The sequence below is a fragment of the Fopius arisanus genome, unplaced genomic scaffold, assembly GCF_000806365.1.
Source record: "Fopius arisanus strain USDA-PBARC FA_bdor unplaced genomic scaffold, ASM80636v1 scaffold00003, whole genome shotgun sequence".
NCBI classification, from domain to species: Eukaryota; Metazoa; Arthropoda; class Insecta; order Hymenoptera; family Braconidae; genus Fopius; species Fopius arisanus.
The window spans coordinates 2,139,176-2,154,029 of record NW_011887742.1 but is presented as its reverse complement, the minus strand read 5'-3'; the positions used below and the strand labels follow the sequence as shown (position 1 = coordinate 2,154,029).

Below are 14,854 nucleotides of genomic sequence, written 5' to 3'. Positions count from 1 at the left end.
TTTTAAAAAATTGCTAATTTTTCAATTTTACTAAATATCTTCTCGATTTTCAAATATTCAGTTTTTAAGCGGTATTTCGATTGATTTGCCATTAACAAAAAAAAAAAATAGGAATTATTATGAAAAAAAACACCCCGTCGACTTGATGGACACCCCAGCATTGCGTGGGGCGCCCTCCCTCTCTTGGGGTGCAGTACTACGATGCCGCTGGGATCCTTCAACCCCCCAGAGCCACTACTTTAGTCAATCCTCTTTGGAGCTGAAGATCATTTTCCAGTGACTGCAGCCGAGTAATTAAACGAAACCCCAAGAGATCGTCGTGCCCTCCTGTCTGTGGGGTCGGTACTAAAACCCCTAGGATCACGCCAACCCCACGATCGCAGGTCTCTCCTGAGGTATAACCTCTTCGGGATATCATGCTCACCGTAAATTTACGAAAAAGAGTGTCAAGTCGGTGTAGGAATGTGGCACTTCAAAATGGCTGCCAGTTACTTTAGTAATTTACGGCCGTATCTTTCTTTGTTGTCGATCGTATAATTTACTATCGTATTAACATTTGTTGGGTTAAATTAATTGATCAGTTTATAAGTTTAATTGGTGATTGACGTTAGCTGTTTTAACGTTAAATTCATTGTGAAGAGGTGGTAAAACGTAATATGCTCGGGTAACTTATTTCAACACATACATACACACACGTACTTTACCATTACCACTGGGGCATCGGTTTTCAGTTTATTATTTAACATTAAACAACGCTCTGCCGAGTATTTATCGATATTTATTGGATTTATGGTGTGATAATTAATTATTTATTCATTATATCTGGGTGTTATCTATGTGGGAGTTATGAGTACTCGAACAGGGACTATTTAATAGGATTTTACTTGTGATTAGGTTAAGTTACTTGTGTTAATAGATCAATCTTGGTTGTGCTTGTGATGGATTTACCTGGATAACACCTGGTGCTGTTGAATTTTGTGAGTGTTTTCACGATTTATAGGTCGCCATTGGGGAGGGAATCGAGTCCTGAGAGATCGAGAGTCTCACTGGTAATTGTTAATTTGTATTTATAGAGCTCACGAACAAGATCGTTCACCTTCAGGATAAAGTCAATTATTGGGAAGATATTTTCATCCTTGGAGTTCTTTTGTTTTGATGGATGAGATTGTGGTTGTCTGGCTGATTGGAGCGATTTTATTTAACTGACGGAATTTCGGAGTGTCTGCGAAATGTCCCCATCTGCATTCATAACGGTCACAACTGTTCTGTAAGAAGTGATTTCTGGAATCTCGATAAAAGGCAATCCAATCGATGGATCAATATCAATGAATATTTTTATTTCAGATAGATTAATGCTGCTGCTCAATTGGAGCTAGGTCCGAGCAGACCTAGCATGGGCCACTATGAATCCATCCGCTGTCAGCAAGTCAAGCACTCGCGGCTCTGGATATCATCAGAAGGCACTAGCTGAAATAAGAAATTCCCTGTTACCATTTGCCAACAGTGGTGGCACAGGTGAAGTTGGATCCAGTGCAGCCAGTACAATATCAACCCTCTCGACAACCAGTGGTGTATCATCAGCATCTGGTCTGAGTGGATTATCAGGTGCTTCAGGCTCAATAACTGACAAACCCGAGCAACGTCAGGCAATTGCCCAGCTTCTGGCCATGGGTTATCCCGAGGAGATAGGCCTGAGGGCCCTCAAGATGGCAGGATGGCGTCTCGATGCTGCAATTGAATTTCTCAAACAGGCCCAAGGAGAGTCCCTCAATGGCCTGGGTAAACTAAACTCAAAATTAATTCGTAAGCCCAGTCTAGAGCGTGAACTCTCCCTGCAACGGGGCTCTCCAGCACTCGACTCTGGAGCTGGTAGCTCTCGATCAGACAGCCCGAGATTGACAGAGCTCAGTCCCCATCCACAACTCAGTCGACAGTACTCGCCAAACAGTTTTGTTGAGCGTGAACCACCACCACCACCTCCGCCTCGTTGCTCATCTACTCCACCACCTCCTCCGCCCCCTCATGCACCATATAGCCAGCCAAATGTGCCCACGAATATGCAGCAGATGCTCAAGAGGATGTCCCCAGCACCAGTGGTGCCCAGCAGAGCCCCTCCAACCACTTCAACCTCAACGAACTCGTCGTCTGGAAATCCTCCGCAGAGAGGCACCAGTCCAGTGGCCACTTCTACCAGTACCTCAAACGGTAGACAACCCATGATAGTTCAGAATGGTCCTCAGGTGCAGCAGCAGCTCTCACAGCAGATGCAAGCACTAAGTATGTACCAGTCGAACAGCAGTAGCTCAAGTACACAGGTCGAGCCACCACCGCCCTATCCAATTGTTCCATCGTCATCGTCAGGGACTGTCCAGCCACCATCGTACAGTGCATCGATGCAGAATCGTCAGAGCCCGACGCAATCACAGCAGGATTACAGGAAGAGCCCTTCTTCTGGAATTTACTCGGGGCCAACGTCAGCTGGTTCACCCTCACCCATAACTGTGTCGACAGTGCCACCCAGCACACAGGGCTCTATGGCCAGACCAACACCCCTCCAGGCTTGGGGAGCTAGACAAGCCAAGACACAGCCTCCCATCATCATGCAGTCGGTTAAAAGTACTCAGGTGCAAAAACCTGTGCTACAAACTGCTATTGCACCGACCTCACCCCAACCAATTTCTACGAGCAGTACTCCACCACCACCACCTCCATCTTATGCATCCTCTATTCAGCAGAAACAGCAGCAGCAGCAGCAGCAACAACAGGGGCATCAGCAGCAGCAGTCCCAGACTCAGCCTGTACCCCAGTCCCAATCCCAGTCTCAACCTCAAACCCAGAATCAATCACAATCCCAATCTCAAGTTCAGTCTCAACAAGGCCAACAACAAATCCAACAAGTCCAGCAGAGTCAACCCTCACCTCAGCCCCAGCCTCCACCACCTGCATATCCTCCAGTAAACAACAACAACACGAATAATCAGAGTCTCGGAGTACCTGTCCCCACGACAGAGCCCCCAAGTTATGCCACAACGATGCAAGCACTGGCTGCCCAACGTAGCATGCACCATCCTTTGCCACCTCCACCCTATGGCACCCCAACCGAAGATATTTCTAATGTCGAAGGGGCTAATGCACCGAGATCATCACCAGTGGCTCATCATCCTCCACTCCAGAGAAAGTACTCGCCAGTGGAGAGCTGTCAGCAACACCCAGAGCAGTCACCCCCATTACCACCGACAGCCTCATCCTCAGTGGCCAATAGAAATCCTGGAAATCATCCCGCATCCTCTGAGAGCGGTGCCAAGGGTCCCTACAAAATAAAACACCAGTCACCCATCCCCGAGAGAAAACACATGAGCAAGGAGAAGGAGGAAGAGAGACGAGACTGCAAAGTCAGGAATTATTCTCCCCAGGCTTTTAAATTTTTCATGGAGCAGCACGTTGAGAACGTCCTCAAGTCCCACAAGCAGAGGCTCTACAGGAGGCTCCAGCTGGAGACAGAAATGGCCAAGATCGGATTGAGTGCTGAGGCACAATGTCAAATGAGAAAAATGCTCTCCCAGAAGGAGTCCAATTACATCAGACTCAAAAGAGCAAAAATGGATAAAACCATGTTCACCAAGATCAAGGTCATTGGGGTTGGGGCCTTTGGAGAGGTGACACTCGTCAGGAAGTTGGACACTAAAAATCAGTTCTATGCAATGAAGACACTCAGGAAGGCTGACGTATTGAATCGAAATCAAGTGGCACATGTTAAAGCTGAACGTGATATTCTCGCTGAGGCTGATAATGAATGGGTTGTCAAGCTCTACTACTCGTTTCAGGACAAGGATAATCTTTATTTTGTCATGGATTATATTCCTGGGGGTGATCTGATGTCGTTGCTCATCAAGTTCATGATATTCAATGAACCACTGGCGAGGTTTTACATTGCTGAGCTCACATGTGCTGTGGAGAGTGTTCACAAGATGGGATTCATTCACAGGGACATTAAACCTGATAATATTCTTATTGATCGAGATGGACATATCAAACTCACGGATTTTGGACTCTGCACGGGATTCAGATGGACACACAATTCCAAGTATTACCAGCAGAATGGTAAGTGAATATTATATTATATTGTATGGATTCATAATTATAAAATTAATTGAATTTCAATGATGGATTTTAGGGCACAATAAGCAGGATTCGATGGACCCAGCTGACGACTGGAACAATGAGTGCCGTTGCATTCAGCTGAAGCCCCTGGAAAGAAGAAGATACAGAGAGCATCAGAGGTGTCTTGCTCACTCCCTTGTAGGGACACCGAATTACATTGCACCAGAGGTTTTACTGCGAACTGGTTACACCCAACTGTGCGATTGGTGGAGTGTTGGGGTGATCCTGTACGAGATGCTCGTAGGATCGCCTCCATTCTACGCAAATACACCGGCTGAAACTCAGTATAAGGTGAAACATCCCTCTATATTTATTCTATCGGTCCCTCATTGTCTCGTTGTTGATCCAATAGATCAATTGTACCTGTGAATTTTATTCCCTCTTCAGGTGATCAATTGGGAGACAACTCTCCACATACCGAAGCAGGCGAATTTATCTCCAGACAGTATGGATTTAATTCTGAAATTGTGCACGAATGCTGACAGACGATTGGGGAAAAATGCCGACGAAGTCAAGAGCCATCCATTCTTCGGCAGCATAGACTTCGACAAAGGTTTACGTCGACAAGTTGCTCCGTATATACCTCGCATTCAAGATCCAACCGATACCAGCAATTTTGATCCAGTGGATCCTGATAAGTTGAGAAATTCCGAGGCCTCTGACTCGGACAAATCCGGTGAATTACTCGATAACGGAAAACCCTTCCACGGATTCTTTGAATTCACCTTTCGACGATTTTTCGATGACGGCGGAGGTCCAGCTTATCCTAGTCGAATTAGTCTTGACGATAATGACAATCAGGGACCGGTCTATGTATGACATTAGGCCACGTCCAGGCAATGCCATTACAAGTTCGTAAATATCACCGCTTTCAATCCTTCATTATTTTCCATTCTTTTAATATTCTTTCCTCTCGTGCATCTTATTTATCGTTTCATTGGGAAGAAAGAGTCAGTTTCGCGGATAATTATGGTTTTTTTTTTTTTTTGGTGTAATGGCAGTGTCTTATGCACTGTTGAAAATATTTTCGGGAGTTGTTCTCCTCCAATTTTTACAACAGTGCAGGAGTTCGAATTCAGTAGCTGTGGGGATATCAATACGATGAATATGGGAATGCGAAAAAATAAGAAACCGTGGGGTTTCGTGTGTTTCAGCGAGTACTGTGATATTGCCAATAATTAGAATAATGTGGCTTACAAAAGAAGAAAGAAAAATGAAGAAAAAAAAAGTCCCGGTTCGTTGTTTGAATCATCTTTTCCTTTAGTATCAAACGAAGAAAGTCTAATCACTTGCTGACTGATCGATTTATTTTCGAATCGAGTGAGCAGTCAATCGTTCTTTGTATAGAAATTCTCTCTCATCGATTGTATTATTATTACAATCTTAAGCGAACGGATGTAATGTGTTCAGGCAAAATGCGACGTATTTTTCCCCTGAAATACGAAAGACGTCACTTTATCCCTTCAATAATCTAAGCAACATTTATCAGTTTATCATGTATACATTCGCTGCCTCCCTCCCCTCTTTGTGTCTCTCTCTGTTTCTCTCTCTTTTTTCTTCAATTACTTATTGTAGAATTAAGTATTCTGTCCTCTAGGGCGTGCCAAGGCTGCAATTCGATAAAAACAAACGCGATAGAAAAAAATATATATATTAAATAAATTATTTTTCATTAGGTAGCGTGGAAAAAAGTACTAGAGCTTCGCGAAAAATTGGAGTTCGTTCGGTAACGAAATAATATAAAATATCAACAATTTTTCTTCGATATGTACAAATGTGAGATTCAATTGAAAAATAACGAATTGATACGGTCGCCTTTGATCGAAGTGCCTTTAATATTTCGAAAGTCTTTACAAGGGAAAGATAATAAGCAGTAGAGAAATTTACCAAGTGAATAATTCGATTGAAATTTCGGTTTTTTTTCCGCTACGTTGTCTTCTCTCGTAGAGGTCCTCAAGATCCTTTCCTACAAAAATATCTAAAAATTGGACAATCGATTCGTTTAATAGCGATTTACCGAGTGATAAAGTGAGATCAATCGAATGAAATTTTACATAATTATTGATTTATCTCGGAAACTCTTGAAGGATTTTTTAGGTCCGAAATGTAAGTCAATGAGATAAATCGACATTAAAAAAAATATTCGAATTACTCTAGCACTTGGCAACTGATACATCGCGTGAAATCTATCTAACCGAGGTAGTTTATCGAAGACTAATTTCAATGTATGTACTATGTACAGAGTTTATGATCCAACGGTATGTCTGAGTGTGTATGCTGTGTATATTAAGCGCTTGAAAAACCGGTGCGTGAGAAGGTGATGGAAATTGTGCCTTAACAATATATATATATATTTTTATCGTTTATTCTGTCCATCTTCTCATGCAATGCGATGAAAATTCGAGGAATCGAGTCTCACGAGTCAGCAATATCTTTCTCACCGACGATACTTGAGAAAAGAAAAAAAAAAGCCTATCGTTAATGCTCATTATTTTTCATGCGATTTTTTAATGTAAATTTTTACAAAATTCAGGGTCTCTGAATGAACTCGATGACTGAAAATCGAGTGTGGTTATCCTTTTTTTAATCTTCTATTTAATTGCTTTAAGATGATTATCAATAATCAGTCGTCATTATAGCTATCATCATTATGTTTTTTTATTTTTAGTAATATTATTACTAGGAGAATATTATTATTTTGTTTTTTTTTTCATTGATCAATGCGTACCAAAGGACTCTGCAATGATCGAATGTGCATTTTTATTTTGGTGTTGAGGGGCATAGGGGATACTAGAACAAATCTAATGAGTAGTTGCATTATAAATGATTAATTCGAAGAAATATTCTTTTTTACTCCAATCGATTACGAATGAATCATTGATATCTTTTGTTTATCTAGTCCAGAGAAAAAAAAACCTTATGGAACAAATATATATGGGATCATTCGCCCTCGGGGTGACCTTATCGAAATAACTATCGAGTAAATTATGATGGGTAAATTATTAATGGGGGAGCGAAGCAATCCGTATACCTCTTCAACACCTCAATTAAGATATCATCCGTTTCACACTTTCGCAAACTCAATTCAGTGATAAATCAGCAAATATTTTCACTGAATGACGTAATCATTATTTTCCCCGTAGAACGTACAAGAGAAATAAACTCTCAACAAAAAAAAAAAAATGAAAACACAAGCCTCATTGTAACGAAGGCAGATCTGTTTAGTTTTTATCTTTTCTTCCTCCCCCTTTATTTTTTAAGAAAACTTGTAAATTTTATATTTAATTTTAATCCCACCCCTGCCTACCCCTACCAGTTTCATGTTATTTTATCTAGGGCCTCGATTCTATTTCAAATTCACCCCTCCCCGATTTGTAATTATGTTTGCAAAATACAGAATCATCATGATAATATTTAGTTTTTATTTAAGGTCTTAATATATTATGGAAACAAAACTTATGTAAATATATTCGAGTGTGTATTCTAAATTAAAAACATTCTTTAATGCTTAAATGATATTTATTTGTTGTTATTGATCCTGAATTTTAATTTCACTCAAATCATCCAAGAAAAAAATCGCTTCATGATTTTTTTACTAAAGGAAAAATAAAACTGTCGCAGCTGATGAGAATCAAGCTTTATCAGAGAATCCCCACCTCATCCTAGCCCATCCATTCGATATATTTACATACACGAATGCATAACAATCAGCAAGTACCAAAGGACAATTGCCACAGTTTCAGAATCACTTAGAATTCCCAGAAATTCCACAAAATTCAGTGATTCGCCCGAAAATAGTGCAATAAAATACTCAAGATGAATCGAATAATGAAAGCCCTTTCGAGTAAAGAGACTCGTGATTATTTCATGAGGTAAATTATCCAAATTCAATTATTCAAATTGTTTTTCAATACTCTTCTTTTTATTTCTAGCACACATTTCTGGGGACCAGTGGCCAATTGGGGAATCCCTATAGCAGCTATTGCTGATATCAATCGGGACCCAAATTTTATCAGCGGAAAAATGACTGTTGGTTAGTTAAATTATGACGATGTGTCGCATGACTCGGGGACTTAATTAATTTTTTTTTCCAGCACTTTGTCTATATTCCGCAATGTTCATGCGATTTTCATTGCGAGTACAGCCGAGGAATCTTCTCCTTTTTGCCTGTCATTTCACCAATGAAGGAGCGCAATTGACGCAGCTGTATAGATTTATGAATTATCATTACTTGGGGGGTAAGAAGGACGAGGAGAAAGAGTGATGGAATTATTCTGCCAATTAAAATGTAAAGAACTGCACCACCTCGGTCCACCCTTGTGGATCGAATGTTTCAGAGATGTTAGACATTTTTGTAAATATATAAAACTGTTCAATATTTATTTATTCATTCTATTTTCTCGTGAGTAATTGATCCTCTCACTTATAGAAGAAAATTTCCAAAGTTTTGCTGCCAGGATAAATGATATATTCCTAAGTATCGAACGAAAAAAAGGTGAGATGAAAAAAAAAGAATATCATTCAGAATTGAACTAGTCGAAATTCTCGTTTTATTGATATCACGAAAACGAATTCGAAATCAATGTTTCTGTTAATTTTGTCATATATTTTCCTGTTCCTTACGATTTATATATTTTTAATTATCGCTCTACTCTATTTGGAGTATTTTCTCGAGAATTGGCAACCGGTTTTCCTCCCATATCTTTGAACTATAATTTCAAATCGCAAAATTGGTACTTGAATTGTCGCCATTGTGAAGATTTAGCAACGAATCATTTGTTTTACAAACAAGCTAGTCACTTGTCAATTGTGAGGAAAATCGGACAATTTTGGTTGAAATTTCCACACTTTGGGACCAAAGTTATCAATGAAAAACGGATGAACCCGCTTGGCTCTAAAAATTCATGTTTCTTGGGATGGATTTGAAGGATCTAGGCGTGATGCAAATAATAGTGAGGGGTAAGCGAAATATTTTAATTTAAAAACTTTATTCAAACGTCTCATCATAAAAATACAAACTGTTCCATACCTTCATCTTCACGAGATATGACAAATCAATATTATTGCATTATTTAAAAAATGGATTATGAACACATGAATTTGTATAAATGTTAACACAGTTGAAGAGATTCTTTGGGTGACTGAGGAATCCTCCCAATTACAAAAAAAAAGGCACTTGTTCGTGGACGGAATATAGACGCGCGTTATCAGTTTAATCTCCCATTACAATCTAAGAACTATTATCTAAAAATGTGCACGATAAAAATGCTCTATAAAAACATATAAAATTGATCATTCTCTTTGAATTGCAAAAAAAATAGCTTCTGGACGGATTAATGACTCACTGAAGACATTCGTAACACCATAAATATCAATTAATTAATCTATCTCCGATAGAAATGGTAGAAAAATGCTAAAACTGATATTATGAGGCTCCAGCTGGCGCACACAGAGGCTGCACCAGCGATTCGACATTTGAACATGTCGTATCGAGTCTCTTTGTCTTGTACAATGTTTGAGAATTCACTCTCAACTAGCTGACCGTCGTAGTAAGTGATCAAGTCCTCGAAGGGGTACTCGAATCCCTGTTTGCATTCGCATTTGTACCCTCCGGTTTCAAAGCCTCTTCCTAGGAGTGGGACGCACTGCAAGAATTAAATACAATTGCTGATTCCACCGTAAACGATTTTCAATATAAACAAATTATTTTGGTATTTCTTTTAGATGACAAAATATTTACGGAGCTGTTATCTTCTGCGTCTTTTTAAAAAATGAAATAATGTGAATAGGACGTACGTATGATGTTTTTCGGTCGCATTTGTGGGTGCCCTTGAAGGCATTTGGCACCCAAAATTGCTCGTCGCACTGGTTGATGTCCAGCTGAAGCAAATTCATGGTCACAGCAACGACACCCCTGTAAATTGTTCTCAATGTTAAACACCATCTTCCCCATAGGTAAATTTTTTTATTACGTTGTTCCATCCTCTCAGAGACTGGTTCACATCCCCAACTATCTCACACTCAATTTACCCCCCACATGAGAATAATTCCACAACACAGTAACAACACACCCATACAAACGAATGAGAAAGAGGGTGAGGAAATGTCTGTACTCACTTGAATTCCAGTTTAGCCTTGAGGCTGTCCCAGCCAAAAAATGGGGATGCATAGGTAATTACCCATTTATTCACTTTGCCGTTACAATCGAAATAAGGAGTTGTCCAGTGGCCGTGGTTCAGGTTTGCTGCCCTAGAGAACACCAGAGACATACCCATATTAAAATAAATTACGACGCGAGAAAGAGGTGAGCAGAGAATCCCCTAAAAAACTATCTGCTTTCTTCATGGTCAAGCCCATCCCAGTTTTCGCAAACTATCTCTTCCCTCGAAACCATAATCCCTTTATGTCAATATGGGCACTAATACCCGTGGAGAACTTTGGAAAAAAAAAACATTCAGTTTCTACGTTTCATTCTTCTTTCTTCCTTCCTCCCTTTCTCGGTTTTCTCACCTGTAGAAATTGGGGAAATGCTCGTATTTCTTGCTGTGCTCTCCGGTCTCATTGTAACGGATGTGAATCTTCATGAAATATTTCTCCAACTCGTCAAAATTAGCTGCCCACCTCTGCTGAAGAACCTTGAACCAAGGCTGATTCGTATAGACTTCCTCTGCAAATATTCCACCGTTTAATGCACAGTGAGAAAAAGGCAATTAAAAATTAATTGAATGGAGATAATTACCCGTGCTATTTAGGCGTGCCAAGTCCTCGACCTTAAATTTCCGGGAGTTCAATTCAGTTTTGTACGCATAGGGAGCGAAGAAAGTTCTATTGGTGAATTTATTTCGATCCCAATAAGTTCCAGCAGACCATATTTTAGTGTCTCCCATGAGTAGTGCCAGAGTCTCTCCGATCATCTGATCCTCAGTGAGAGGTTTATCAGCGACTCGTTTACCCGAATAAACTTCTTGGGAATCTGATATTTGAAGGAATGCACTAATAAAATTAGCAAGACGCGTTGCCATCCTGGCTTCGTTCTCGAAAAACTCTTGAGCACCGAATCCAATGTCCCCATGGAGATTCAGCTGTTGTTTAGTGTACCTTCCACAGGTCTTCTCATTGACACTCAGGATAAACTTGAGGACTTGATCGATATTTATTTTCTCTCTTTGGAGGGAATCAGGGCCTGTGGAGAAGTTCCTGTACTCGTAGTACTGCTCCAGGTATTTTTCCTTCATGTGAGGTGGAGCCTTTTCCCACTGGACTGGCATTTTGTGAACCCCTGGGAACAAGACAATTCTATCAATTCCTTCAAACACCATCAACGAAAATCAATGATTAACGAAAGATCGATTGAGTTAATTAAAAAATCTATACTGCACTAACATCCTATCCGCGAGCAGTCAAAACCATTGTAATACTCCTCCTGCGTTGCCCTCTCCAAAATTTCTCCCAGGAAGGGCCTTCTGACAACAGAGGGTAATCTATATCCTGGCTTGCATCTACACTGGTAACCACCTCTTCTGTACCCCCAGCCATGGAGAGGTTCACACTAGAAAAAAATTCAATCTTCAATAATTCTCTGGATAACTGCCGAAGTCATATCCCCAGGATTTCAATTCCATTAAATCAAAGACGTTTCAATAAAGCGAAAATTACCTCAGTCGTATCCGTCTTACACCTGGCAGTACCCGCAAACCTATTGGGCCCATTATTTCCCTTACCCTTTGGGCACTGATTTATATCAATCCTCTCAAAATCCATCTCCATAACAGTAACAGCAGTGTACCTGATAATAAAACAATTCAAAATCTAAAATCAAGTTTAAAAACTAGGTCCTCAAGATGATTCCTGTGGTTTCTAACATTGAGTATTCTAAACACGTTGGGCCTTGCTCATCTTGAGAGTAAGACATTCTTGAGTCACAATAGAGGAGACGTATCATGAAATAAAGATCGATGCTCTATCGCAATCGGAATCTTAATCCCATGAGAGATCGTTTAATCCCCATGGCCACATTATTCTTTATTTTTTTTGCTCTCAAGAATTCATGTGCAACCACACAACCCGGTTTGACTAGGCCCCCCTTACCCATTGGTGTGAATATCATTATAGAAAAGTTCGCTGGGGGTTTCGAGCATCTGGTTAACTAGTTTACTCGGTTAAAAATTATTTTATCCGAAAAATTGGATTTTTCATTACGTGGGGTATTCAATGTGCCGGAAACCAGTGTGACGAGGGTAAATATCAGCTATAGGAACCACTGCAGCCACCAGCCAACGGTTCGAGCGATGACAATCGAAATACGGTTTTGTCCATTTTATCGGTCCCGGTTCCTCGTCAGCTCCTGAAGAAAAAATCCAGTCATTGTTGAGAAATTGAAAAATATTCAACACAAATGTCTATGTACCTCTCGGTCCGTGGAAGGAGAACGTCTCGTTCGTGTTGTTTGCGTAACGAATTTCTACCTGATACGTCGTCTTCGTGTCGTGTCGACTCTGGGGATTGTCTGGCAACCAAGCCTTGTACCTGAAAACATCAATGTAAAATTCTCCTGAAAAATGAAAGAATAATAGAAAAAATTACCATTGATTAATTCTATAATCATCAGCAGTATAATCAAGACTGGGGCTTTGAGAAGGAAAGGCCCCCAGATCCCTGACGATGAATGTATTCCTCGTAGATATTCTCTCCAAGTGAACAGGGTCGTTGAAATCATCAGACCTGAATGTTCTCGGTGCAAATCTAGGCAGAGTCTTGTTGAAGAATCCTCGATAACTCGGTGAATACGACATATTCGGTGAGAAGTAAGTGGCAGATGCATTGATGTAAGGATTGGCAGATACATCAGCAACCGAGGACAAGAAATAATACATCATCCCAGGATCGTACGTATCGTTTATCGCAGGTCTTATAAATCTCGATTGGAGTATATAACTCCAGAAGAAGGATCTGCTGAGTGCCATGTTTTGGAGGTGAAGGAGAGCAGTTCTGTTTGGAAATACTGGATTGATGTTGATGTCTTTGACATCGGGAAGGTGGGATACAGCGTCCTCGGGTAGAAAAAGATCCCCCAGGTGCTGAATTTCACAGTTATCAGATGTTACTTTCTCCATTCGCATTTTAACCTCGTCGAAGGTGTCTCTGGTTTGCCACTCGTACTGCCCGACAACGCCCCAAAGGCAGATCGTCATCAGGATGACTGCCACTCCAAAACGCACCATTGCAACTTGCATTTTATTTTTTTTTGTGATGACGAGAGATTCACACGATTTTTTTTCTGGGCGCTCAGGGGTGTCTTCGGGTTATACACATATTATTTGGGGCTCTCGCGGTCAGGTACACCCGCAATATCAAAAACACTTGCTACGAGCGTCGGTTGCACTCGTAAGAACGTGGAGTCACCGAATAAACACGCCCTAACTATAGTCAGGCGAACTGTTGAATGCTATAGGATGTTTCTACTAACTCAAATGCATGAGGCCCTCAGTTCGAATTAGTCAGAACAATTATCTCTTACAATATTTTACACAAGTATATTTTACGGTTTTTCTCTGATATATTATAATTTTAATATATGGGTTCATAAAAAATGAACGCAATAATTTTGATTATTTAACAAAAATCCAGAAATTTACTCGCGCAAAGTAAATTCGGCTGGCAGAAATATTTTTTAAATCTCGATTTCGATTATAGATGCATTAAAAAACAATTTGCAGCGCAGTGGGAGGTTAAAGCCATTTAATTGAATTTTAGTTTTAACATTTCTAATGTTAATGCTGAGAAAATTAAGCCTTGAAATTTCCAGGAAAAAATTCATCACTCAAAAATTGATAGAAATGAGAGAAATTTCGGTGAATATATTTTTTGATTCATATTCTTAAAAAAATCAGTACTAGTTAATTAAAATGAATGAATTTTTCCATTTGCAGAGTATTTTTATTGCATATTTTTCATATTCAATACATTTTCTATTATTATTCTCTCGAATATTGATCATTTACAGATGTAGAGAGGACGGGTCTGTCTCAATGACTCCCTTTTTCCATTGCATAAATAATATTATTGTGTATTTATTTAAGTTTTAGTGAAGGGACTGTAGGAGTGGATGAATAGAAAAGTATGAATCAATCTCTAGCCCCACCCAGACATTTTTTCATTGATGACTCATTCATTAATGACTGGTGACGATAGTACGAGTGATATTTTCTCATTTTTCGGTGAACGTTTCAAGGAAACAGAATGAGGGAAGCGTGTCTGGGGGAAACGGATCGATTTTTACTCTCAGAATGCACAAATGTGCAGTCCTCTTTCGGATAGCAGCTGGCCCCTCACCCTAACCTGACCCCACAGTCGATCACGTGACAATTTATCGGGTACAACAGACTCTTTGAATTTATTCCCCCCAGACTAGAGTTCTGAGATGAAAAAAAAAACATTTTCATTTCGATATTTCCGGCTTCCTCGAGCGACATCATCTGCTGGGGAATTTCGAAATCAACGGTTACTTGGTGGATAAATATTTGTTTTTTATTCATAGATCAGTCCCTGGGCAGATGTTGAGGGGAAATTTTTTTATTTTCACTTCAACTCTTTTTCGTGTTCTCCAGGAGGCGATAATACTCGCAATCGACGATTCGCAGATGAAAGAATTCAATTTTTAAAAACAATCACTTCTTCCCACATTATTTTTGAA

The 14,854-nt window shown here is 40.0% G+C and overlaps 4 protein-coding genes across 10 annotated transcripts in view; 3 read left to right on the top strand and 1 right to left on the bottom strand.

Annotated features, from left to right (window-relative positions):
- Positions 1-485: 485 nt before the first annotated feature.
- On the top strand, positions 486-7,661 carry wts (serine/threonine-protein kinase warts). Of its 2 annotated transcripts, XM_011311081.1 has the most exons (5): positions 486-977; positions 1,074-1,267; positions 1,345-4,101; positions 4,175-4,452; positions 4,549-7,661. In XM_011311081.1, exons 3-5 carry the CDS (start codon positions 1,404-1,406, stop codon positions 4,978-4,980), a joined length of 3,408 nt encoding a protein of 1,135 aa, XP_011309383.1. In that variant the 5' UTR covers positions 486-977; positions 1,074-1,267; positions 1,345-1,403; the 3' UTR covers positions 4,981-7,661. The 2 variants fall into 2 exon arrangements, with proteins under 2 accessions (XP_011309383.1, XP_011309391.1); XM_011311089.1 differs by lacking the exons at positions 486-977; positions 1,074-1,267 and adding an exon at positions 994-1,049.
- A 165-nt stretch (positions 7,662-7,826) lies between these two features.
- Positions 7,827-8,543, top strand: LOC105270241 (mitochondrial pyruvate carrier 1). The gene is made up of 3 exons (XM_011311072.1): positions 7,827-8,033; positions 8,094-8,194; positions 8,256-8,543. Exons 1-3 carry the CDS (start codon positions 7,978-7,980, stop codon positions 8,423-8,425), a joined length of 327 nt encoding a protein of 108 aa, XP_011309374.1. The 5' UTR covers positions 7,827-7,977; the 3' UTR covers positions 8,426-8,543.
- A 283-nt stretch (positions 8,544-8,826) lies between these two features.
- The window catches only part of Syp (Syncrip), a 29,179-nt gene continuing 23,151 nt past the window's right edge, over positions 8,827-14,854 (top strand). The window contains exon 1 of one of the 6 annotated variants that reach the window (XM_011311036.1): positions 8,827-9,120. In XM_011311036.1, coding sequence (XP_011309338.1) covers positions 9,066-9,120 — 55 coding nt within the window. In that variant the 5' untranslated portion in view covers positions 8,827-9,065. The remainder of the gene's footprint in view (positions 9,121-14,854) is intronic. The other 5 variants (XM_011311027.1, XM_011311018.1, XM_011311063.1 and 2 more) reach the window with 5 other exon arrangements.
- Positions 9,138-13,566, bottom strand: LOC105270193 (uncharacterized). The gene is made up of 10 exons (XM_011310981.1): positions 12,745-13,566; positions 12,569-12,687; positions 12,361-12,505; positions 11,818-11,947; positions 11,545-11,710; positions 10,901-11,440; positions 10,672-10,828; positions 10,279-10,410; positions 9,958-10,075; positions 9,138-9,806 (listed from the first exon to the last, which is right to left on the bottom strand). The coding sequence occupies exons 1-10, from the start codon at positions 13,392-13,394 to the stop codon at positions 9,546-9,548; spliced, it is 2,418 nt and encodes an 805-aa protein (XP_011309283.1). The 5' UTR covers positions 13,395-13,566; the 3' UTR covers positions 9,138-9,545.